The 25,707-nt window shown below is 42.0% G+C and overlaps 2 protein-coding genes across 7 annotated transcripts in view; one reads left to right on the plus strand and one right to left on the minus strand.

The window, feature by feature from the left end:
- RAF1 (Raf-1 proto-oncogene, serine/threonine kinase) overlaps nucleotides 1-23,520 on the plus strand; it is a 79,057-nt gene extending 55,537 nt beyond the window's left edge. For 2 of the 4 annotated variants that reach the window (XM_012785288.3, XM_075996313.1), the window contains 15 exons: nucleotides 1,460-1,562; nucleotides 1,883-2,040; nucleotides 3,401-3,499; nucleotides 5,779-5,932; nucleotides 6,533-6,592; nucleotides 9,976-10,003; nucleotides 10,112-10,239; nucleotides 10,935-11,052; nucleotides 17,063-17,147; nucleotides 17,811-17,987; nucleotides 19,645-19,691; nucleotides 21,458-21,576; nucleotides 21,935-22,066; nucleotides 22,179-22,313; nucleotides 22,523-23,520. In XM_012785288.3, coding sequence (XP_012640742.1) covers nucleotides 1,460-1,562; nucleotides 1,883-2,040; nucleotides 3,401-3,499; nucleotides 5,779-5,932; nucleotides 6,533-6,592; nucleotides 9,976-10,003; nucleotides 10,112-10,239; nucleotides 10,935-11,052; nucleotides 17,063-17,147; nucleotides 17,811-17,987; nucleotides 19,645-19,691; nucleotides 21,458-21,576; nucleotides 21,935-22,066; nucleotides 22,179-22,313; nucleotides 22,523-22,666 — 1,687 coding nt within the window. In that variant the 3' untranslated portion in view covers nucleotides 22,667-23,520. The remainder of the gene's footprint in view (nucleotides 1-1,459; nucleotides 1,563-1,882; nucleotides 2,041-3,400; nucleotides 3,500-5,778; nucleotides 5,933-6,532; nucleotides 6,593-9,975; nucleotides 10,004-10,111; nucleotides 10,240-10,934; nucleotides 11,053-17,062; nucleotides 17,148-17,810; nucleotides 17,988-19,644; nucleotides 19,692-21,457; nucleotides 21,577-21,934; nucleotides 22,067-22,178; nucleotides 22,314-22,522) is intronic. The other 2 variants (XM_012785289.3, XM_075996314.1) reach the window with 1 other exon arrangement.
- Nucleotides 23,521-23,627: 107 nt separating this feature from the next.
- The window catches only part of MKRN2 (makorin ring finger protein 2), a 31,973-nt gene continuing 29,893 nt past the window's right edge, over nucleotides 23,628-25,707 (minus strand). For all 3 annotated transcript variants that reach the window (XM_012785291.3, XM_012785292.3, XM_012785295.3), the window contains 2 exons: nucleotides 25,027-25,171; nucleotides 23,628-24,847 (listed from right to left, as the gene is read on the minus strand). In XM_012785291.3, the coding sequence (XP_012640745.1) occupies nucleotides 24,710-24,847; nucleotides 25,027-25,171 (283 nt within the window). In that variant the 3' untranslated portion in view covers nucleotides 23,628-24,709. The remainder of the gene's footprint in view (nucleotides 24,848-25,026; nucleotides 25,172-25,707) is intronic.

Raw genomic sequence — 25,707 nt, forward strand, 5'->3', positions numbered from 1 at the left:
GACAGTGGGGGCTTAATCCACTCACCTCCAAAGTTATTGTATTGGTTTGGAGGTACCCTGGGTTCTCTCTAGGACAGACAAGCACCTGCAGATTGATCAGAAAATAGCACTTCCCTCCTTTTCTTCACTGGAGTAAGCAGGACTTTGCAGTGATATGGAATTTCCCATACCTTGTATAGGGGATTTATATTAAGGTGTGTATTATTTACTATTAGATAACCAGAAAAATGGCTTGAATAGGCTTCTGCTAGGTGATGAGAGAGGTTTGAATGGAGTTATACCATGTTTCCCCAAAATAAGACCTACCTATAAAATAAGCCCTAGCAGGATTTCTAAGCATTTGAACAATATATAAGCCCTACCCTGAAAATAAGACCTAGTGATGGGCATGGCTATGCAGTGTATCTGCACAACCCATGCATTTCGTCACGCCAGCAGTAAAGAAGATGAGCAGCCCTTCTCATCTGCCCATGAGAGCTCTGTTGCTCAACAGGCGAGATTGGGCTCAATGGTTCTAAAGGAAATAGAGTTTCAAGAAATTCAGGATGGAATTCAGGGTTTGGAGAGGTATGATGATGTTCCAGAAGAAGACGACTTAACTATATTTGAATAAATGTAGATTGTTGTACCATACTTAAAAAAAAAAAAATAACACATCCCCTGAAAATAAGTCCTAGGGTGTCTTCTTGAGGAAAAATAAATATAAGACCCTGTCTTTTTTTTCGGAGAAACATAGTATATGTTATTCTCTTTTTACCTGAGAATAATTTTCCTTCAGGAACAGGCCAGATTAATTGGACAAGACACGAGAAAGGAGTTGGGATTACTTTTTTGTTATATGTATTTAATTTTTTGTCTTGTTTATTACTCCAGGCAAAGAAAGAGTGGTTTTAGAGTAAATTTTAAGACAGCTATGTCTCCCATTTACTTATATACCCTGCAACTCTACAAATTAGAGTCTATTATTAATAGAAAAGTACGTTTTATTTGTGGCTCCTTTATCTGTTTTCTAGATTGAAGTAGGCTATTGAAGACCAAATTTTGGTATTGTGGCAATATTTATAACCTGTTTCACAGGATTTTAGGGTTTTTATAGGTTTTTAATGTCAAAAAGTACAATTTCATATATCATGAGATTGTTACATATCATTGTTTAAAGGAAACTTTAAGAGCACAGGCTTTGGAGTACAACAGACCTTGATTCCAGCCTAGGCCCTTAAATTCACCATGTGGCCTTAAGTAAGTGACCTTCTTAGAGTTTGAATTTTCTCATTTAAGATGATAATATTAATAATACCTACTTCATAGTTTTATATGAATAAAATAACTTAATGTTGTATGAAATGGATTAAGTAGTGTTTATATAGTATGGAATAAATAGTAGCTGTTATTTACATTGAACTCTTACCTTGTTTAAACATTTCCCTTTCATATTATGTTTCTAAAAAATGCTTTTTAGTAAAAAAGCACGTTTAGATTGGAATACCGATGCTGCCTCTTTGATTGGAGAAGAACTTCAAGTAGATTTCCTGGATCATGTTCCCCTCACAACACACAACTTTGTAAGTTGCAGATCCCCTCTCTTTGTTGTATGTTGAGCGCTTTGCCTGGCATAATGGGAATTTCCCAGAGGTAATAAGCATATATATTGTTTGATTGTTTAAAACTCAAGTTATGCCATTGCGTACAAGTATATACTTTGTGTATATACACATATACAAGTATATATATTTGATATATACTTGTGAATTTCACAACTGCTAGAAGTATGATTCTTCATTTTTTAAAAAAATTCTCCAGTGTGTGTGTGGGGGGGCAAGGAGAAAATTACTGTCTTTTCTCATCTTTAATTTGTTCATCATAATTTATACCCTTGTTATAGGCTCGGAAGACGTTCCTAAAGCTTGCCTTCTGTGACATCTGTCAGAAGTTCCTGCTAAATGGATTTCGATGTCAAACTTGTGGCTACAAATTTCATGAGCACTGTAGCACCAAAGTACCTACTATGTGTGTGGACTGGAGTAATATCAGACAGCTCTTGTAAGGCATTTTTTTTTCCTTTTCTTTTTCCAAAGAATGTAGAGATAGGGAGTATAAATACTTTTAAGGGTGTTTATTGTACATTTTGACAAGTTTTGGCTCTAGACTTGTTAAATGAATTGTTGTGATCCAGAAACCATCTACTTTCAAAACGTTATAGTTCTGAAACTAACTAGGCTTAGTGTGACATTACAACTCTAAAATGAATAGGTAGTACCTATTATCTATAAAATAGAGATTGACATTGTGATTCAGTAAAGAAAAGAATAAAGGAATATGAAAACAAAGAATTTTGGCTTTTCTCACTTCACAATATCATCTACTAGGTTGCTAGTGGACACTATGTATTTTGTCGAATAGGCTGAATGAGCCATTGACATTGAAAAGGATCAGAAAGGATAGTTGATGCTATTTTCTTCACCTCAAACTGGAGAAAACTTTATTGTTTCCATTAGCAGATAAGCCAGTTATCAAAATATATTTCAGATAGGCAAAACATTTCATTATTTTACTAAATAATTTAAAGTTTAAATTAAAAGTGCACATTCCAAATGGCCTTTTAAATACTGTTAACAGGGATATAAAAAGTTGAAGTTCTATCCTTTTTTAAGGATACTAGAAAAACCAAGGGAATATTATCATTAAACCATGGTGAGGGCAAAAAATCTCAGGTGTTTTGCTTTCATGGTTAGTCATATGTTGATTTTTGAGTGAGTTTGAGTAGCATAAGTGGCACCAGCTTTGGAGTCCAACAGATGTGTCAAAATCTAAGTGTTGGAATAGCTGTAACCACCTCTGAACCTCAGTTCATTCATCTGAAAAAGGGGCATTACCCTCCCTACATTGTTTTTGTGAAGATGAGCTGAGATAACATATGAAATAAGCACAGGTGCCCAGCTCATGGAAAGAAGGTGCCTAATTAATCCCTTTTCCTCTTATTTATGAGTTTTGGTGCTGGATATCATTTATTCTTCATATTTTAGTCTTTTCACCTAGTTGTTTCTAAGACAGAATGTTTCCAAAAGAGCTCTATATGATATAGGTTGTAAAATGCCCTACTGTAGCTTTAAAAACATCATTTTGATATAGCTAGACATTGGAACAGTATCTCCTAGAAATGCACACTGAAGTTTGTGTGTTCATTGGCAGCTCAATATTATTCACATTCTGTAATCATTCAAACCCAGTCATTTGGGATGGTAGTCCCTTTACCTCTAGGTAGCCTAAAGCAGTCAAGGGAAATGTGATTGGGAAAAATTCAGTTTGAGTAGCTGTAAGTTTGCAAGGCAAGGCAGGCTGATTCTTTCTACAGTAAAATAACTGCAAATCTGTAAACTAGTCTTTCCCTGCTTTTATTTAGATTGTTTCCAAATTCCGCTATTGGTGACAGTGGGGTCCCAGCACTGCCTTCTTTGACAATGCGTCGTATGCGAGAGTCTGTTTCCCGGATACCTGTTAGGTAATTTTTTACCTAATAGCTTTTCTTTTGGAAAGTTACATCGGGGTGGATGGGGTTGGAAGGCCAAATACAAGAGTTCCTTTGCATTCCCTCCCCTCTCTCTGTGTAAACCTCTTGCTGCCTCTGTGGAATTTGATGCTCATATTACAGCAAATGTACAAGTTTCTATTTGTTGTCCTGTAGTTCTTAGATTCTGGAAAGTGACTTAGACTACATACAGTTCCTTCTGTTATCAAAGCACATCCCTTAATATCATTATATTTTAAAAAGCTAGAGATTCTGCTTTCCTCAATATGTAGTGAGTTGATCCTCAGTAGAAAGGGTTCCAAAACTGAATATAATGATTCAGTAAAATTAAAACTCTCAACTTTGAAATGTTTATTATGGCTTTGCATTGCTAAAACCATGATATTTAACAGATTGTTATCTTTTAATTATATTTTTGATATAAATATCTTTTAATTGTTTTTTTGATAATTATATTTTTGATATAAATATCTTTTCTAATATGTCTGAGTTTGCACATAACTTGTCTCCACTCTGTTTTCTAGCTTTAAAATCAGTTTTGTTTGATTCACATCTTGCTCAGTGTTACACATGAATTTGGAACCGAAGTAAAATCTACATTTTTGTCCAAATTATCTTGCTTTAATGTATATGTAATCAGAGAGTATTTAATGACCTATATAAAACCACCATGGCCCATATAAAGCTGCCACATGGTGGCTTATGCCTGTAGTCCTACCATTTTTGGAGGCTGAGGCAGGAGAATCGCTTGAGTCCAGGAGTTTGAGACCAGCCTAGCAACATGAGACCTTGTCTCAAAAAAAAAAAAAAAAAAAAAAAGAGTAGAATAAATTAGCCAGGCATGGTGGTGCACACCTATAGTCCTAGCAACTTGGGAGGCTGAGATAGGAGGATCACTTGAGCCCAGGAGTTCAAGGCTTCAGTGAGCTATGATTGCACCACTGCACTCCAGCCTGGTGACAGAGCAAAACTCTCCTAAAAAAAAAAAAAACTTGGAAAGTACCATGGAAATTGTTAAAGCAGCATATCTAGAGGAATGCATTTGCACTGAAAGGATATTTAGATATATATTTGTGTGTGGCTTTTATTTATTTGAAAAGCAAGTATGCCCCCAAATTGTACTTCCCTTTAAAGATTAGAAGAAGCTAGGCCTCTGAAGCCATAAGCAGAGAATTATGTGGGAAAGCAATTTTTCAAGTCAGTAGAAAAATTTCCCTTGGAAAAACTAGCCTTTTATCCCTTGAATTCATATGTGGGTGTTACCTGAATTGAACAAAGCTCAAACAACTCTTTAGAGCAAATAATGAAAATATTATACTTCTAATGCATGTTCCCAGTTTGGTTGGTGGGAGAGTGTCTGTCGTTGGCTAGAAGACGCCAGTGATTAATTTCATGATTAGATATTGCACTCTAAAAACTGAATTCCCAATTATTTTGTGTGCTGGTTGTAGGAGAGAAGATGCACAGTGGATAAAATCCTGGCCATTTTGTAGACCTGCTCAGCAGGTCTAACTATGTATTTAAAATCTGCCTTAAAGTTCTCTAATTTAGTCTCTAAATTAAACTGGGCGTGTTCTAGCTAGCTTTGTAAGTGGTGGTGGTTGGCAAATGTTAATCTGTTCTTTCCCAGAAATACTATAAAATTTGGAGTAATCTGTAGAGGTGATTTATTAAAAAGAAAATTTATAATGTATTAGTTATTAGTCTCCTTTTTGTTGAACTTCAAGCACATATATTATTTCCTTTTCAAAAATTTGCATGCTAAAGCACCTAGGCAGAAAAGAATTTTCAGATGGCACATATTTGAAAGAATGAAACGTTTTTTCAAGTTGTATAGATAGAGTTTGCCCCCACGCATCTTTTTGTTTTATTTAGTTTTTGTTTTTTGATACAGGGTCTTGCTCTGTTGCCTAGGCTAGAGTACAGTGGTATGATCATAACTCACTGCAGCCTCAAACTCCTGGGCTCAAGCAAAGCTCTTGCCTCAGCCTCCTGAGTAGGTGGGACTGCAGGAATGTAACACTATGCCCTGTTAATTTTTTGTAGAGACAGGGTCTCCCTAAGTTGCCCAGGCTGGTCTCGATCTCCTGGCTTCAAGCAATTCGCCTGCCCCAGCCTCCCAAAGTGCTAGGATTACAGGCATGAGCCACTGTGCCAGCCACCCTAAGCATTTAATGAAATAGGTAGTTAAAAGACTACCAGTGGGAGGCCTGAGCGCCAATCATGGAATTTTCTTTCTCCTCCTCGCCTAGTTCCCAGCACCGATATTCCACACCTCATGCCTTCACGTTCAACACCTCCAGCCCCTCCTCTGAAGGTTCCCTCTCCCAGAGGCAGAGGTCGACGTCCACACCTAATGTCCACATGGTCAGCACCACCCTTCCTGTGGACAGCAGGATGATTGAGGTAATAGGGCCCTTTGGGGGTGGTGATGAGTATCAGTTAATGTGGATGGGGTTGATTGTTATGTCAGAGAGTTTTGAGTTTCAAACCTGATCAGGAATGTTCCAGCACTTTCTCAGTTCCCTGGACTTTTAAAATTTCTTTTTTATCTATACCATCTTTATTCAGATGGGCTGAATAATCCAGTTAGTATTATTCAGGTAGAAAACTAAAACTTCCTGAAGAAATGTTACCATTTAAACTCATTCTTTCCATGTCAGATGTGAATAGGATTTCAGTGAACTAGTGCATAAGGTACATAAAGATTAGTTTCATTTTGGTGTGGGAAAGAAAATAATAGTGATGGAGAACTATAAACTGTGGAAGTCTTCTAAGTGATTTTATTTAGAAATAAGAGGGTGGAGTCCTAGGATTTTAATAAGCATGTATTTAGGGAGATATGAAAGTACCCAAAACTAGTGTTTTCAAACTGCTTTTTCTTGTCTTTTTGGTATTTTCTGTTTGTTTGGTTTGCTTTCTGCTTCATCTTTAATAACAACTGAATACACTTAAAATACTTCCTTTGTTCTTTATTCTTCTTTATTTCTCATTGCTTTGGACTAGAATAACAGCCTGAATGCTTCTCCCAGGGCGTGGTCCAGACGATTTTGTTTGAGGGGAAGAGTAGGTATTTTTCTTCATGCCTTTGCTTTCTTGTAATTAACAGGATTGCTAAGACTGTCAGATAGTAGACTATCAAAAATGAAACAATTGCTAAATTAAATTTATATTTTTTGTTAGACCTGTTTCCATGTTTTCTTTTGGTAGTAGAGTATGTAAGAGTAAAAAAATATAGTATGTAGTATCACTGATAGGTGAAGTAAAGTTAGGCCAGATATGGTGGCGTGCACCTGTATTCTATCTGCTTAGTTGGGCAGGAGGATCAATTGAATGCAGGAGTCTCAGTGAGCTAGAATCATGGCACTACACTCCAGGACAACATAGTGAGATACCATCTCTTAAAAAAAAATTTTTTTTTATCAAGTTCAATTTTGAGGCCAAGGGCATTAAGATTAAAATTAAAAGATAGGCCGGGCACGGTGGCTCACGCCTGTAATCCTAGCACTCTGGAAGGCCGAGGCGGGCGGATTGCTCAAGGTCAGGAGTTTGAAACCAGCCTGAGCAAGAGCGAGACCCCGTCTCTACTATAAATAGGAAGAAATTAATTGGCCAAGTAATACATACAGAAAAAATTAGCCAGGCATGGTGGCACATGCCTGTAGTCCCAGCTACTCGGGAGGCTGAGGCAGGAGGATTGCTTGAGCCCAGGAGTTTGAGGTTGCTGTGAGCTAGGCTGATGCCATGGCACTCACTCTAGCCAGGGCAACAGAGTGAGACTGTCTCAAAAAAAAAAAAAAAAAAAAAATTAAAAGATAAAATCAATTCCAGGCCAGGTGAGGTGGTCCACACCTGTAATCCCAGCACTCCAGGAGGCTAAGGCTGGAGGATTGCTTCAGGCCAGGAGTTTGAGACCAGCCTGAGCAACATAGCAGGCCTGTGTGTCTACAAAAATTAGAAAACTTAGCCAGGAGTGGTGGCACACACCTGTAGTCCCAGCTACTCAGAAGATAGGAGGATTGATTGAGCCTGGGAGTTTGAGGTTGCTATGCCTATGATGATGCTACTGTACCCAGGTGACTGAGCAAGACTCTGTCTCAAAGAAAAAAAACAAAAAACCCAAATGAAAAACAACTCCAACTAAAGTCTAATGTTAGATTTATTTAGTTGGTGTTTGCATCAGTATTCAGTTTATACGTTAGAAACCAAATGTGTCAGTTTGGTTTATATGCCCTGAAAAATCCTTTATTAAATAAAAGCTTACCAGAGATAACTGTGTTCTCTCTGCATCATGAATTGTTTCTTGAAAACCTCAGGGACATCTGCCACAGCAGGCACAGTTTAAATGACTCAGACCCCAAATCACATTCGACATACTTGTCCTGCCACTATTGTGAAGAGGTCATGTATAAGCTATGAATTTTATTGTTTTCTGCATGATTTTTTCCTGTGTAAATAATACTTAGAGGGAACATTAAAAGTGAACATTTAAAAATTTTTATTATAAAATAACTAGCACAGCTGTTGTGCTTAATCCTTTTTGTACTTGAGAAACAGTAAATTTTGATTCCTGTTATTTTTTTCATCACATGATTCAGTATTTTGAAAGTGGACATTGTTGCTTTATTTAAATTATTTGTAGTTCTCTTTAATATTTAGATTTAGGCTGATAAAAAATTCTTTCTAGGATAAACTGATCCAACTGTAGAAATTAGCACAGTATAGATACGGGTATATAGTAGATACAGGGAAGAAAATTACTCTGACATTAAGAAAAAACTTCTAGCATATGGGAATATAATTCTGGTTAATAAAAGTACATTGTCAGCCAGGCAAGGTGGCTCAGCCTGTAATCCTCACACTCTGGGAGGCCGAGGCAGGCGGATTGATTGAGCTCAGGAGTTCAAGACCAGCCTGAGCAAGAGTGAGACCCTGTCTCTACTAAAAACATGGAAAGAATTTAGCTGGACAACTAAAAATATATAGAAAAAATTAGCCAGGTAGTCCCAGCTACTTGGGTGGCCGAGGCAGGACGATCTCTTGAGCTCAGGAGTTTGAGGTTGCTGTGAGCTAGGCTGACACCAATGGCACTCTAGCCTGGGCAACAGAGTGAGACTTTGTCTCAAAAAAAAAAAGTACATTGTGCTATGCTTTGACTAAACTAGGAACAGATTAGTTGGATAATGAAGCTACAGCTGCTAAATATTCTATTGAAATCCAGATTAATTTTGGCCAATGTTTTGCCCACCTGGCAGTTATCCTTTGGCACTTAAAAATATATGGATTTCTGGGCTTCCCACCGCCCCTTCCCAGACATGCTTATTCAGTCCTAGTGTGGGGGGCGAGGAGGGAATCTTTGTTCTTAAACACCTCTTGTTTCTGAAGTGATTCTGAAGACTAGCAGATTGGGGAACCAGAACTAGGCTTTGTGGGGGGTGGGAGGAGTAGCTTGGTTTATGACTCTTTTTTTCTTGTGAAGATGTCATTGAGTGGGTGCATTCTAGTAATAGTTATGTAGAACAAGTCTGTACCATGGTTACACAAAGAAAACAGAGAATAGGACCTCCCAGAAAAATATCCTTTTTGAGAATATGGAGGCCAAGTGGTTTTATATTATTCTGTTATGAATTTTACTCCAAATGCAAGTTTTTAACATTAGTTAGGATTTAGGTCTCATGGAGGCCCTGGCCTAGGTAACCTTTGACTTCTCACATGAGTAGAATGTTACTAATTTCAGATCTTACCCATGAGGTATGAGGCCACATTTTGTGGTGAAAGAGGGCTGGGGGTGACATCCATATATGATGTTTCTGGTTTTATTTCTGTCACCTACTGGCTATGTAAGCCTGGCCAAGTCTCTTTACCTGTTCAGATGTGTTTTCTTATATGTAAACGTAGGTTTTAGACGAGGGGATTTATGGCCTTCCCACCTTTCCATGATTTTAGGCTTGGATAAAGTGTGTAGTCATGGTGCTTTACCCTTATCAAATCCAACTTCTGGTCAATTTACCGTAACTCCTAATGGAGTAAGAGTGGGCTTGGTGAGCTTGCCATAGAATTCCCTTTTTTTTTTTTTTTGACTCCTTCTGGAGCAAGATTCTTAAGCTTTAGAAAGATCTCAGCTGATAATAACTTTGCTAGTTTTCCTTAAAAGATTATGTTTTTTTGTATGCATTGTTTTCTTCTGAGAAAAAGAATGTTTTTCACTATATATGAAAAACTAATACCAATTCTTCTAATATTTGATGAAAAACCAATCTTGGAGATAGTGGCCACTGATATTTGATGAATTTAATCAAGGAAAGTTGAATAGAGTACGTGATCAGACTTTATGTTTTAGACATTTTATAATTCATTTTGTTCCTGCAAATCCTCCTCCTTTCTTTTCCCTCCCCCAGAGAAAATCTTTTCTGGTGTACAAGTTGACCAGCTTTCCTTTTCTGTTTCAGGATGCAATCCGAAGTCACAGCGAATCAGGTACTTTTCCATAGTCCTTTAACAAATAGTAATGGGCTTTTTCTCTTTATGCTGTGTATCTTCTGTTGGCTTATCCATGTGTGGATTCTGTTTGTCTTGTCTATTAAGCCTCACCTTCAGCCCTGTCCAGCAGCCCCAACAATCTGAGCCCAACAGGCTGGTCACAGCCCAAAACCCCTGTGCCAGCACAAAGAGAGCGGGCACCAGGATCCGGGACCCAAGAGAAGAACAAAATTGTGAGTATGAACAATAATACCTCCTGCCAGTTAGTGTTCAGTAAGAAAAGCCTAGTTGGAAATTAGAATGTTTTAGTTTTGGGAGAGGATTATAATAAAATACATTTAATGGAGATTATAAATGTCAGTGCCATTTTTGGCATGCTTACATCAGACAACTTGCCAGTTTGCTACAATTAAAATGTTATTTTCTCAAAAGACAGAAATTGGAATTATGGTTAATATATCTCTTTATTTTTTTTTATTTTTTTTTTTTTTGAGACAGAGTCTCACTTTGTTGCCCAGGCCAGTGTGAGTGCCGTGGCGTCAGCCTAGCTCACAGCAACCCCAAACTCCTGGGCTCGAGCGATCCTTCTGTCTCAGCCTCCCGAGTAGCTGGGACCACAGGCATGCGCCACCATGCCCGGCTAATTTTTTTTTATATATATATATCAGTTGGCCAACTAGTTTCCCTCCATTTATAGTAGAGACGGGGTCTCGCTCTTGCTCAGGCTGGTTTTGAACTCCCGACCCTGAGCAATCCGCCCGCCTCGGCCTCCCAGAGAGCTAGGATTACAGGCGTGAGCCACCGCGCCCGGCCAATATATCTCTTTAAAAGATATGGGAACAGATGGGTTCGGACATTTCTTCAATGCCCTCGTTATTAACAGACTTACCATTCCATGGAGTATACTAATGATCTCTACTTGTTTCAGAGGCCTCGTGGACAGAGAGATTCAAGCTATTACTGGGAAATAGAAGCCAGTGAAGTGATGCTTTCCACTCGGATTGGGTCAGGCTCCTTTGGAACTGTTTATAAGGGCAAGTGGCATGGTAAGTTTGGGGCCCTCCCTTTACTGCAGGGCTCTGGGGAAGAGAATTTTTAGTCCAGAGTGGGTCTGGAGGAGAAGACTCAATGTGCTTCTTGGCTTACAGCAGCTTTTCCCCACGGATTCTCGTTACATCTACAGATTGAAATTAATGTGTATCTCTGAAATTTCACAGCATTCTTTTTAGACTTGTAGAACATTAATTAGCATCATAAAGTTCCCAGGATAATTAGAAATTAGTGAACACATTTGACCCCTATAGACAAATGTCAGGGGTATAGGGGTCTCCTTATAAAAGGCTTCTTCTTATAAACTGATTAAATACAGTCTGCACATGTGAGCTGCAACATGGGACATGCTGTGAAGCTCCTTAAATGAGCAAGCATCTGCTGCTATGGAGGGAGCATGGATTCTAGAAACTTAAAGCTGGGAAGGACCTTCAAGAGGTTTTGCATGCAAGAAAACTGAGGTCCACAGAGGGAAGCTAACTTGCCTGTGATCAAACAGTTGGGCATATGAAAGCCATAAACTTACTAAAATTGCTTCTTTTTGCTCTGCCCAAGGATTAATTGTGAGTATCCCTATCAAATAGGGAATACATAGACTTAATTCTCGAATCTATGCATAGAATTAGTGTTATTTTAATGGAAACATGTTGTTACTTGGAAGAAAGGTACTATTTAACTTTTGTAGCTACCTAAAGCTTGTGTATTTTGGCAACATTCAACATTTTGGCAACATACTTAACATTTCTCCATCAGAGTTTTATTGCCTCTGGTTTTAGGACTTTAGCAAATATAGGCAGTATTTACTCAAAGTCATCTCTTCTAAATTCAGATTATAATAAAGCAAAATCTTAAAGTGCCCAGGTGACTGTATTTCTGCTTTGGGTGCCACTCTAGTTATCTTTTTTTTTTGAGACAGAGTCTCACTCTGTTGCCCGGGCTAGAGTGCCATGGCATCAGCCTAGCTCACAGCAACCTCAGACTCCTGGGCTCAAGCCATCCTCCTGCCTCAGCCTCCCAAGTAGCTGGGACTACAGGCATACACCACCATGCCTGGCTAATTTGTTCTATATATTTTTAGTTGGCCAATTAATTTGTTTCTATTTTTAGTAGAGATGGGGTCTCGCTCTTGCTCAGGCTGATTTCAAACTCCTGACCTTGAGCCATCCTCCTGCCTCGGCCTCCCAGAGTGCTAGGATTACAGGCGTGCTAGGATTACATGCCCTGCCCGCTGTAGCTATGTTTATAGATAAATGGGCAAAGATTGAGCGTGAGCCACCATGCCCTGCCCGCTGTAGCTATGTTTATAGATAAATGGGCAAAGATTGAGCATCAAATGAGTATTTTCAACACCTTGAACATTAAAATTCAAAGTGTTGAAAACTAAGAAACACTACAGTTTTCTGAGTACTTTGTTGCTCCTTAATATGTGGGCTTTTGCCACTTGAAACTAATCATCTGACAAATTTCTGGTTCTTTAAGGGGATTGGCACAGGACTGAACAGTTGTATACTACATTTAGGATGATTCCTTTCCTTTGAAAATTGCATTTAATATATACTATTGGCTGCCTCCCAAGTCCTAGAGAAATGATAGTGTTGATGAATATTTTAGATGTCATAAATATCTTGGGAATCCCTTAGGAAAGAAGAACATGAACATTTTGTGGGATAGAGTGTTTATCTGAGATAAGAAGGGTGCTAGGGATTACAGGAGGTAGAGCCGTGCATACTGTGTAGTGCTTCCATTAGGCACATTTGATCATCTTTACACCACATGTTAGAAGCCTCAGCTAAAAGCTAATAGCTGCAGTTTAAGTTGTGCCCAAATTTAATTTTCCTCTAGTCGAGTCCTTTAATTTTGGATTCATAAATTTTCAAAGCAATGGTACATAGAATTATTTATGAGCTTGTGTTTTCTCTCAATAGTATGAGCTTTTAAAACTATGATAAGATGTATTTGTTACAGTGTTATTAAATAAAGACTATTATTAGTATGTAGATAATATGTCTTAATGTTTTTAAGATTCTAGGGCTCTTTAAGTTAGAATCTCAAAAGTAGAGGAGCGAGGAGCAGTGACCTTTTATGTGGCCTTTCATCCTTTCAGAGAGCGAGCCACAGTCTATGAATGAAGAAGAGGAATGAGTGGTCAAGGAAACCATAATCTCTAGATTAAGTGTTTTGTGCTTTTTTAAATGGGGGAGGAGGAGTCCCAGATTCCCCTGCCAGAAACTATTTCTTGATTTGTGCTGTGAGCAACTAAGTCCCCAGTATTTCCTGCCAGAGGCTAAGTCTCTCTTCTATTCCAGAGCCTCATACAGAGCTTCTCATTTCTTAACTTGCCTTATAGACAGTTTCATCTTAGAGTTCATTCATTTCTTCATACATTGTTTCCTGAGCATATTTTGACAGTCGGCATTCTTTTCAGGGCTAGGAAATGAGGCAGTGAACAAAACAGATAAAAATCCTTATGAAGTTTCTATTCTAGTGTGGACAATAAATAAGCAAAGTAAAATATATAGTATATTTATTATAAGTGCTAAGGAGGGCTGGGCACTGCGGTTTGGGCCTATAATCCTAGCACGCTGGGAGGCTGAGGCGGGAGAATTGCTTGAGCTCAAGAGTTCGAGACCATCCTGAGCAATAACAAGACCAAGACCCTGTCTCTACAAAAAAAAATAGAAATATTAGCCAGTGTCATGGTGTGCACCTGAAGTCCCAGCTACTTGGGAGGCTGAGGCAGAAGGATTGCTTGTACCCAGGAGTTTGAGGTTGTGGCAAGCTACGATCATGCCACTGCACTCCAGCCAGCGCGACAAGAGTGAGGCCTTGTCTTAAAAAAAAAAAAAATAAGTCCTAAGGAGAAAAATGAGGGAACATAGATACGGAGGGAAGTGGCAGGCCTGGTTCATAATTTTTAGTAGATCAGTCAGGGAATTTGGAATTTCTCTGCCAAGAAAGTAGCATTCGCATGGAGGCTGGAGGGTGGTGCAGATATCTGGGGAAGCAGCGACAGCAAGTGCAAAGTGGACCACTCACCAGGCCCATTCAGAGAACGCAAGGGGATCTGAACAGCTTCAGTCTTCAGTCTTCATGAGCAAGGGGGAGACTAATGGGAGTGAGGTCTGAGGGTAAAGTGCTATTGTGGGGGCCTATAAAGACTTTGGGTATCATTTGGGGATCTTAGATTTTATGAGACCTTTGGGAGGTTTGGACAGCCTTTGCTTAAAAACCAGAGTGTGATGGGCAGCTCATTACTTGTCGGAGAGCTCATTCTAGTCCCACACAGTTCCTACCAGTAGAAAATCATTTTTTATGAGAGTTGAAATCTGTTTTTGAATCCCTCTCATGGCAATCTTTGGATTATTTACATATAAATGAAGAGAATGCTGTGGGATAGAATGTAGCTTCTGTATTTTAGTAAGAATTTGCATGTAATCTGTTACCATAACTGTGTAGGCTGAGCTGGCTGGCAGATGGGTCCCTGCAGGTGCTATGGGCTCTGTCTTGGGTCTGACTCTGTTCTGTCAGTGACATGCATAAGTGCATGTGGATGATTTAAGCAGAGGTGTACTATATTTGGATAGTAGTCAGGATTTTTTAAAAAGTGAGAAGACTTCCACTGGCTATGATGAACTTTTAACAGGGTTAAGTCCTGTTCATTGTTCCAAAATGTAGAAGCTAGAGGTGGAGGATGTGGCTAACCAGGAGTATGTGTGAAAACTGCCAAGGAAGTTCAGCTGACTACAAGGTCAGAGTAAGTCACTGTGAATAGGCTTTGGCTGTGAATGCTGAAGTTGCATTATTGATCAGTGCCAGTGAATGGGTGACAGTGGAGGGTGAGTTGAGTGACAACTGGAGCAGAGCTATGAGAAAGAGAAGGACTGCAAAGCCAGGTCCATGAAATAGTAAGGTCCCAAGAAGCAGCTCTTCCAGAGTGATCATCCAGCATCTCCCTATGCCTCCTTCCTGTACCCTAGCCCCACCATGCCCCTTTAAAGGCTTTGCCCTTGGCTGGAGCCTGAGCCATCAGCATTGCCCTTCCTGGCCCTGCCATTCAGTTGACTACCACTGTGAGTCAGTTCATCTTCGCAGGGCTGCTTACTTTCTTCATGCCCTCCTTTCCGTCCCTGTTCTGTCAGCCGTTGTGCCTGCACCTTGCCTAGGTTATTGCAGCAGACTCCTCCCTGGCCTCCCTCTTTCTGTCCTGCAGGTGCCCAAATCACACCCCAGAGTTTCCTGAACGCAACTTAGGTTTCTGTCATTCCCCCCTCACCTCACGTTTGTTTCTGGTGTACCTGGTCTAGAACATCCTCCCATTTACTAAAATCCTTGCCTTGGCTTATATCCCATTTCTTTCAAAAATCTTTCTGTATTGTCTCTACAAAGAGATTTATTCAGTTGGGCACAAAGGCATGTGCTTATAGTCCCAGGTGCTTGGGAGGCTGGAGTGAAAGGATTACTTGAGCTCAGGAGTTTGAGGCCAGCCTGGGCAACATGGAGAGACTTCATCTCTTGAAAGAAAAGATTTACTCCCCCTTGGGGAACCTCCCTTCCCCACCCCAGCACTCCTGTCTTGGCTCCAACTGTACCAGAATTAACAGTTACACAGCAGACTCTTGTCCTCCTACTTAGTCATAAGGATCTTGACATTAGGGCTGTTGTGCTTGTATCCCACATGGTTTCCCAGATCCATTTTTCTAGATAGAAGGTAGCTCTGAATATAGTGTGGATCTCTCCCATCCACAGTCAAGAGCACCTTCACAGGCAGCCCTGGGCCCTTGGTAAACATGTGCAGGTGAATTGGATGAGAGCCAGTTTGGAGGCTGCTGTTAAACACAGGGACACATTGAAGCTTTAGATGATAAAGCCAGAGATCACAGGGAGACAGTTTGGGAACTATCATAAGAACCATCTTTCTGTCCACTTTGCTCCCTAAAAGTGAAGTGAGGAATGCTCCAACAGAGAGGCTGCAAGAGGGCACTGCAGGGCGCTGCACTCGCTACGTGGAGGAACATAGTCACCTCCGAGGTGCCTTTCAACTAACCCCTACTTTGATTATTGCAAAGCCTTATTTTAGTAAATTTATTTGTCATGAAAACTTGAGGCCCTAGTAGGACTTCAAGTAATTTATTTATAATTACTATTATAAATGTATCAATATAAAAACTTTTGAAAATGGCTTCTAAATCTTTAGCACATTAAAAGTAGAATTGATCCCTGGATGTTTCAAAAGTTACATTAAGAGGCTGGTTTTACTCACAGTGCTTGACAGTCAGTTGTCAGTATTACAGGTAGAAGAACAACTACTGGAGTCAGACTGGCATTCTAATTCTGGCTCCAGCACTTTTGGGGTTTTTTTTTTGCTATATTGCCTTGGGCAAGTGACTAAACTTCTCTGCTTGTTTTATGTAAAATGAGGATAACAGTATTTACATCATGGGGTGGCTATGAGGATTAAAGGAGATAAAAGTACACACGGTGCCAGGATATAGTAAGTATATTAAGCAATCAACATTAATTATTAGGATTACTTTTTAATGGTATTGAAGGCAAAGAAGCTTCATTTCAATATATATTTTGAATTTTTACTAGTGACCACATCAGGTCTCACTGAAATGTGGATGCTGAATTCAGCATCAATAGCTTGCTAAAGGCCTGCTTCCCTACGCCAGCCTTTAGGCCCCAGAGATCTTGTATTTGCTAGGCCACTCACACAGCACTGATTTCATCCTCATAGGCCAAGGTTGTTGACCCATCAGGCTGCCAGAGTTGATCTGAATCCTTTAACTCAAGTCTGTTGAAGGCTTGTGGAGTGGATAAAGGATAGCAGTTAACCTAGTTAACTTTTTTCAGCCACTTGAATTATTTAGAAATTTGGAGATCTGTCCCATCTATGTAGTTTATATGATTCTTTGTATAAGTGATTCATTGTATCTTCCTCAAAACTAGGTTATTTGAAATAGTAAGATCATTCAACTGATTGCACTGACCACAAACTATTTGCAGGAGACGTTGCAGTAAAGATCCTAAAGGTTGTTGACCCAACCCCAGAACAGTTCCAGGCCTTCAGAAATGAGGTGGCTGTCCTGCGGTGAGTAGAAAGCTGGCCCATCCAGCCCCCTATGGCAATGGCGACAGGGTTGGGGGAGGGTGCAAGGACTGCAGAGGAAGGTGCTGCATGGCAGCTGGGTCAGGTGGGCGCAGTCAGGACACACAGTGGAGTTTCTGTGGTTGGGCGCTCCTCCCTTAGGAGCGAAGTGACGTTTCCTTCCAGTTTATGTGATTGTTGAGCCTTTAGAAGATTCCCTTTTCACTGAACTTAGTAGCCCAGGTTCTATCTTTGGGTTTTGGTTTGAGGTAGGGAGATATAGGTCCTATTTTCACCTTTATTTCCAAGAACCCTTTTTGTAGCCAAGTTGCCGTATTCTTGATTTCAAAACCTTCAGGTTTCAAATATTTGAGCCACTATTTAGACTTGGAGGAATAAGTTATATAATGGTGGCTTATACGGGGCGGGGGGGGGGGGTCCTTCTGACCCCCAAAGGGAGAGTTGTAAGTATCCCCGTAAAAAGGCCAGCACTGAGGTGAACTAATGATGGGTTCCTTTGTTTGCTCAGAACACCAACTGGATTGTCAGCCATTCACATGCTTTTGTTTTTCCAGCCTCCACATTGGGAGTCAGGGGGTGGTGTTCCGAACACACAGAATCCGGTGTCTGTGGGGCTTCCCTGAGTGTTTTCTCTCCCTTCCTCAGCAAAACACGGCATGTCAACATTCTGCTCTTCATGGGGTACATGACAAAGGACAACCTGGCAATTGTGACCCAGTGGTGTGAGGGCAGCAGCCTCTACAAACACCTGCATGTCCAAGAGACCAAGTTTCAGATGTTCCAGTTAATCGACATTGCCCGGCAGACAGCTCAGGGAATGGAGTGAGTAAATGGCCTGACGACTCTCTGTGGGGCCCCAGCATCTACTTGTCCCTAAATCGGAACCAGGATCCAGAAAAGCCTTCTAGTCCATTAAGTGATTCAGTGATGTCTTTGCACAGCTGAAAATGAGCCTCTGAGCTGGGCTGAAGGGATCAGATATCAGGAATGAGGATTTCAGATTCCTCACCCAAGTGAGGTTGGTCCCCTTGGGGTTCTGATTCAGGCTCCAGCTGCTCCCCTCGATCTCCCCAGAGACCTGAGTATAGTGGGGGCAGGTACCTTCTGCTTGGACAGCTGGGCAGTGCCCTCTGCTCAGATGCCTGAGGGATGGCCCATCCACAAGCATGTGTGTTCCACACGAGGGTTTGACTGGATGTCACTTTTTGGGTATTGTCCTTTCAGAGAAGGCTTTTTAAAGGTCACCCTCAGCTTCTGCATTAGATACTGCTCTCCTGGGTGTGTGCTTGACACATTCCTCCATGCAAAGGGGCATGTGTGTGTTCCTTTCGTGCCTCACCCACGGAAGTGCTTCTCAGGCTTTTCCTCTGAAGTGCCACAATGGCGAGAGGGGCAGGAACCTGAGATAAATCTCTGCTTTCAAGTACTACTTACATTCTCATAGTTTGTCTTTAAAATTCATATGGAAGTTACATTCTGTGTATTTTAAGAAATAAGTAGTCAGTCAATAACTTGGAGAAGGGAGCAATTAAAAAAAAAAAAGAAATAGGTGGTCAATTACTTTCAAGAAAAAACTTAAGATATGCATTTATTGAGAAAAAAGTATTGAGATATAAATCACATACCATAAAACTCAGCCTTTTAAAGCATACAACTCATTAAATTTTTAGTGCATTCAGAGTTATGCAGCTATCACTACTATCTAATTTTAGAACATTTTCATCACTCCAGAAAGAAACCCTGTTAGCAGTCACCCCCTATACCTCCCTCCCCGTGACAATCTTTCTATGGACTTTGCCTGCTTGTACATTTAATATAAATGGAATCATGTAAGGTATAGGACAGCCATATACGCCTAAGGACGTTTCAGTCAACAACAGACCACATGTGGGATGGTGGGTGCACATGATGACCATTTCTGTGTTTAGAGACACAAGTACAGTGTTACAGTTGCCTACGGTACTCAGTACGGTCACATGCCGTGCAGGTATGTAGCCAGGAGCAACAGGCTATCCCACACAGCCTAGGTGTGTAACAGATTGTACCATCTAGGTTTGTGTAAACGCACCCCATGATGTCGGTGCAGTGACTAAATCACCTACTGATGCCCACTTCTCAGAAGATACTCCTTTCATTGAGCAATATATGACTGTTTACTTCAGTCCTTTCTGTGGCTGAATAACATTCCATTGTATGAGTGGACCACATTATTTGTTCGTCAATTGTTGGACATTGGGTTATCAGAATTACTTTTGAGTAATATTGATGCTTAAGGAAGTGTCAGCATGTTTGTGCCATGGCCTCCCCCTTAGATTAGGAGCGATATGGAACAGGCTGACCAGCACAGGGCCAGTTCCTGTGTGTAACACCCTACTGGGAGCCAGGCCTTCAGGTGGCTTTACTTCTTAGCTGCAGTTTGAAACTGCTTTCTACCCATGTCCCTCAAAGTGTTTTTAATAGATTTATTTTCCCTTCACAGCTATTTGCATGCAAAGAACATCATCCACAGAGACATGAAATCCAACAGTATCCTTTGGTTGTTGAGTTTCTTTTGACTGCTCAGTTCTAAATTTAGGGAAACATAAAGGGAGCCTTTTTATCACAAGTGGCTCTTGGTGCCAGGGGGATATCTTGGTGTCTTTTTAGGGAAAGAGGCAGAGGAGGGGAAGAAGCAAAAGTCACAAAGTTAGTTCTTTAAGAAACAAAATTTTGGCTGGGGCGCCATGGCTCACACCTGTACTCCTAGCACTTTGGGAGGCCAAGGTGGGAGCATTGCTTGAGCTCAGGAGCTGGAGACCCCATTCCTACAAAAAAATAGAAAAATTAACCAGGAATTGTGGTACATGCCTGTAGTTCCAGCTACTTGGGAGACTGAGGCAGGAGGATTGCCTGAGTCCAGGACTTTGAGGTTGCAGTGAGCTCTGATCCGGCCACTGCACTCTATCTGGAGTGACAGAGGAAGAATGTCTCAAAATGAATGAATGAATAAATAAATAAATAGTCTACGGTATGCCCTAGGACTGGCATGCCCTTCCACAACTTTTGGTTAACCCGCACTGTGGTGAGTGCTGTCTAGGGAAGGTCTTTCTAAGGTTATATTAGCAAAAGTGATTTGAAAACATTCCCACCAGAATTGAGATACATGTTTGGGCATGTACTGTTTATTACTCAGTTTAACTTGGGGGGGGATTGGGCTTTTGTCTGTTTATTTCTAGTTTATGGACTGTGTGTGTGTATCTGGTCAGAAAGTAGGTATAAGCCAAATGTTGCAAGATCTCCAAAATCACTACTTTAAAAAAAAATCACGTTTTCTTGAATGTCCACAAGTGGTTTTCTTAGAGGTCACCATTGGAAACAGTCCCTCCCCATTTCTAAGACTTAATTTATTTTTGTAGAAGGGAGAATGAAGGAAGGTGTTTTTCACGCTGAAAGGCACGGGATTTAACAAGTTTTGAATCTGCCACCTTCCCCTACAGCTGAACTTTGTTTCTTGGCTAGAGAGCGGCATGAGGTGTTGAGTTGGATTTTAGGACATAACCTGTTTTGGGTACAAGTCTAAGACATAGAATACCTTTCACTGGTAGAGTTTTTGGGCAGCCAAACGTTGTATCATGAAAACAGATACCACAGATCTAAGGAGGTGTGAATTCCTGGGCACCAGCAGGTCACAGGTTGGACTTAAACTGCCCAACTGCTTTACCCAGAAGCAAGCTGACTTTGGTTCTCAGTTTGAAGTCACCAAGTGGCACCAATGCTAGTGAGAAATTTCTTATGACAACATTTAGCTCTCAGGAAGGGATTTGCTATTTTGTTAGCCACTTGTGTCTGTTGCTTATTTGAGGGGCACACAGGCAGAAACAACTGTAAGCCATCAGCAGGCCTGCTCAGCCCTCTGGGGAGCACCTGAGGCAGCCTCTGCTTGCCTTAGGGTTTCAGGCACCTCTGTTACATGGGAAGGTCACAAGGCCAGGGACCTGGCACCTACATGTGGAAATGGGGAAAAGAAGCAGATAGAGAACTTTGGCTTGTTTTTGGCTGGGGCCAAATCTGGCACACTGGGCAATCCCTGTCTGCTTCCTGAAAGAAGGGTTGTTTCAAAAGCTTCAGAAACTACAGCAAATGCAGCACAGAGAGGGCGGGGACAGAAGGGAAGTGGAGAAAGTAGTGTTAGACCGACCTCTGGGAAGTTTTTCAAAACTAACTTGATTTAGCAAAATCATTGCTCAAAAAAACAAACAAACAAAACTAACTTGACCGTTCTTTTGAAACCAGAGTCCTTAACAAGCATTGAGATATATTTCTCCATGAAGGCCTAACTGTGAAAATCGGAGACTTTGGTTTGGCAACAGTCAAGTCACGCTGGAGTGGTTCTCAGCAGGTTGAACAGCCCACTGGCTCTGTCCTGTGGATGGTGAGGAACCGGGCTCCCACTGGCAGTGGTCAGGTACAGGGCGAAAAGGAATGCCCTGGAGCTCTGTGTGCAAGCTTAAAGCATTCCTGTTTGTTTCCCCAGTGTCCAGATGACCCCCAGTGTCAGCTAGCCTGGGGTAAATGGTGACAGAGCCATTCTGAAGTGGATAGGAGTTAGCAAGCTAGGTGATGGAAGTGTGGGGTCCTGGTCAGACAGGATTCCTGAGCTGGTTGCAGCCAGTGCCTGAGAGTCAGAGTCCTCTGTAGAGGAGGAATGGACTCTTTCAAAACTGATCAGACAACCTGGTTTCTGGATCTCTATTGGGCCCGTCACAGCTAAATGCACTTTGTCCCTGTAGGCCCCAGAGGTGATCCGAATGCAGGATAACAACCCATTCAGCTTCCAGTCTGATGTCTACTCCTATGGTATCGTGTTGTATGAGCTGATGACGGGGGAGCTGCCTTACTCCCACATCAACAACCGCGATCAGGTGAGTCTGCCTGGTGCCTAAGACCTAAGTTGTGGGAATCCCTGGGCTTCCTGCCACCTCAGCAGCAAAAGCGCCTATTGATCCATTTGCTCAGCCATTTTCTTTCCCTTAGATTATCTTCATGGTGGGCCGAGGGTATGCCTCCCCAGATCTCAGTAAGTTATACAAGAATTGCCCCAAAGCAATGAAGAGGCTGGTAGCTGACTGTGTGAAGAAAGTTAAGGAAGAGAGGCCTCTTTTTCCCCAGGTAAGTCTTACTCAGGGGTGCTGGAACTGGATTAAAGCAAGAGTTCTCGATAGCAATAAGGGGGAGGTGTTTCGTTTTATAGGGAGGGACCCGTGTCCTCCAATAGATGGGGAGCTGATACAGCCTGTGTCTTTGGACTCCTGGTTGAAAGCTGCTGCTGAGGAAGCACCAACCCCCAGCTAATAAGACCGTCCTGGGCCTTGTTTTAGATCCTGTCTTCCATTGAGCTGCTCCAACACTCTCTGCCGAAGATCAACCGGAGCGCTTCTGAGCCCTCCCTGCACCGGGCGGCCCACACTGAGGATATCAATGCTTGCACGCTGACCACGTCCCCGAGACTGCCTGTCTTCTAGTCGACTCTGCACCTGCATTCAGGCTGCCAGGGGAGGAAGGGAAGTCAGCAGGCACTACTTTTCTGCCCTTTCTATGAGGGCGGAGCATGTTTTCAGAGAAGCTGCTGCTAAGACCTTCTAGACTGCTCACAGGGCCTTAATTTCATGTTGCCTTCTTTTCCACCCCTTTCGGCCCTGGGAGGGGGAAGCCATTTGAGATGCTGGTCTGTCCTGCTCCCTCCCCTCAGGGCCCAACCTCCAGATGTACATGTGGATGCTGATGGCAATACAAAAGCTGGGGCCTCAGCTGCTGGCTAACTGAGTACTTTTAAGGGGAGGTAAAGGTAGCAGGCAGTCCAGCCCTGATGTGGGATTCGTGGGACTTTGGAAAGCAGCTTCTGGAGGAATCTGTATCATGTGTCACAGGAGGGACTTTCTTCAGAGATAGTGGTGCAGCACCAGACATTTTGCACATAATGCACCAAGCAGCCCAGGACTGCTGATTCCGGCCGCCTGAAGGAACCTGCTTTGGTACTATGGAACTTGGGGACACGTCGTCCTTTCACAGCCTCTGAGGTGTCCAGTGCATTGGGATGGTTTTCCAGGTGAGGCTCTTGGCCTGCCCTCCCCGTCTCGGCCCTCTCAGGGAGCAGTCTTCCATCATGCTGAATTTTGTCTTCCAGGAGCTGCCCCTGGGGGGGGGGGTTGCGCAGGGCCAGCCTTGTTTCTCTAGTCACCATGCGGATGCGAGGAAGCCAGGAGCACAGGTTTTCTTGATGATTTGGGTTTTAATTGTTTTTATTGCGCCTGACAAAATATAGTTATCTGACGGTCCCTCAATTATGCTATTTTAATAAAATAAATTAAATTTAGGTCTAATGCTGTTACCTCTTTTTCAAGTAATACTGAGCTCACAGTTTCAACCCTCCCTCTGTTCATACCCTTGAGCAGAAGTCAAGAAGCAGAAAATGGGCCCAGAGCCTCAACTGGGAATGCATTTTATTTAGCTTTTGTCTGTTATTTATAACCCTTTACTGAAGAGTTAACTAAAAAAATTAATGCATTTTATAAAATATTTGGTATTATCTGGTACAGTTTTTCTTTTTTACAAAAATAGATAAATTCAGGCTTGGAATGAGTTTGTTCTGGTTCACAAGGTTGTACTTGCCTTCAGTCTTAATGGATCAAAAACCTCCCTAGGCGCTGTGAAATTTTTACAGAATTCCTAATTGAAGCCCGGTTTTACAGATAAGAATAGATGGCTTGAGCATGAAGCACACATGTGTTCTGAGCACTCAAAACAAACACCCTGATGGGCATGAGCCCATGGGTGAGAGCAGGGCCACCTCTGCTCCAGGCCCCTGCACCAACCAGAAGGGAGGACTGGACTACTACATCCCCACCCAGTACTTCTCCTTAACTTCAAGAACCTCCCTAACAGGGAAAAGGATTTACACTTTTACTTTGCTGCAAATATGGCAACAAGACTACTCAGAAGAATGACTATCCTTAAAGCCATCAATAACATTTTATGCCACAGCTGTGCGGGGCTTACTTGAACATTGTATTTTTGGGAAGCTCTGTACAAATAAAAAAAATTTTTTCCCCAAGCCCTCTAACAAATCAAAATTTTGACCACACACTATTTAAATACACATAGAGAAATTCACCATAGAGGAATCCTTTTATAGGGTTAAAGATCCTTTGGTAAGAAAAAGCTGCTGCTTACTAAGGGCAGGGAGAAAAAGATCAAAAAGGACAAGGGCCAGGTTTTCTAGAAGCAATCACTCAACAGTCTGAATGGTTAGCTGGTCCCCCTGAGGGGCTTGAAGTGTAACTAAGTATAACTATAAAAATAGCAATTCCATACACTTATTAGGTTATTTTATATCCTTCACTCTTCCCATGCCTGTAATAACGGAGAGAGGATGAGCCGGAGGCTAAGTGTACCCCACTCAAAGCCACGCCACACGCCACTCCAGCTGCAGCACAGGGAAGCTCAACACCTGGCTGGGGAAAGTTTTGGCCGGCAGAGCCCAAGACGCAGGGGTGACCATTTACTCTTTAGGGTTCTGATGACTCCACTCCAGAAAGGTGCATGAAGAGGTCGCCAAGTTCTGTCATGTCAACATCTTCCGTGTTGGGGACATGCCGGCTTTCTCGGTTCTCAATGAAATCCCAGAGCCGCACTGAATTAAAGAACTGCAAAACAGCCAGCAAACATGCCAGGTTACTGCTGAGACAACCTGAAAGCTGTGTAGTTTAACTTCTTTTGTCTACCCCATTTCTCTGTTGCCAGAGATATTAGAGAAGGGGCCAGGAACACTGCCTGGAAATGCCCACTGCTCAGTGTCGCCGACTGGAGATAGCAAAGCTCTTACCCTCACGGAACCTTCAGAATCAAGTTGTTTCCGGGGCTTCTCAGGCTCCGCTAGCCGCCCGTCAGGGTAAGCATGGCGATAAAGGCATTTGCTTCCAAATGGGCAGGTCCCCTTGCCTTGCTCAAAGTATTTACAAGCTTTTTTCCTGAAAAGCAGAAAGAAAACGTCAAGAGCTGGTTGGGAGACTGTGGGGTCGAGATGGGCCACAGTTCTCACCTTCGTTTTCACCTGTGATGCCAGAGGGAGGTCAGCCTCACGTTCTAGGTGGCCAAACAGAGGTGCAGAGAGGTTAAGTGATTTGTGTGAGGTCGCACACAGCTGGGATTCTGATTTCCAAGCCAGATAATATCCCCACTGATGTGCAGCCTCACGCAGGCTGTGAACCTGCCGGGGACTCGTAGTGTGTGGAGCCTGTAGGCCTTCAGGAGCCCCTGCACCTCCCAGCGTGGCAGGCAGAGGCTAAGCCAGGCACCTGGTCACTCCTCTGGGTGCCAAGGTCTGACACTGGGCTACTTGTTTCCACTCAGTTCCCAAGGCGCTCCACCCAGGCAAGTTTCCCTTCCTCCTGGCCAGCAGTGCTGTAAAGGTGACTCCAGGATGCTGGGACTTCAGAGTCACAGGGAAAGCAGTGGATTTTAGCAGCTGCCTAAAGCTACGGTCTCATTCCAATTTTCCTTTGTC

The sequence above is a fragment of the Microcebus murinus genome, chromosome 21 (assembly GCF_040939455.1).
Source record: "Microcebus murinus isolate Inina chromosome 21, M.murinus_Inina_mat1.0, whole genome shotgun sequence".
NCBI lineage: Eukaryota > Metazoa > Chordata > Mammalia > Primates > Cheirogaleidae > Microcebus > Microcebus murinus.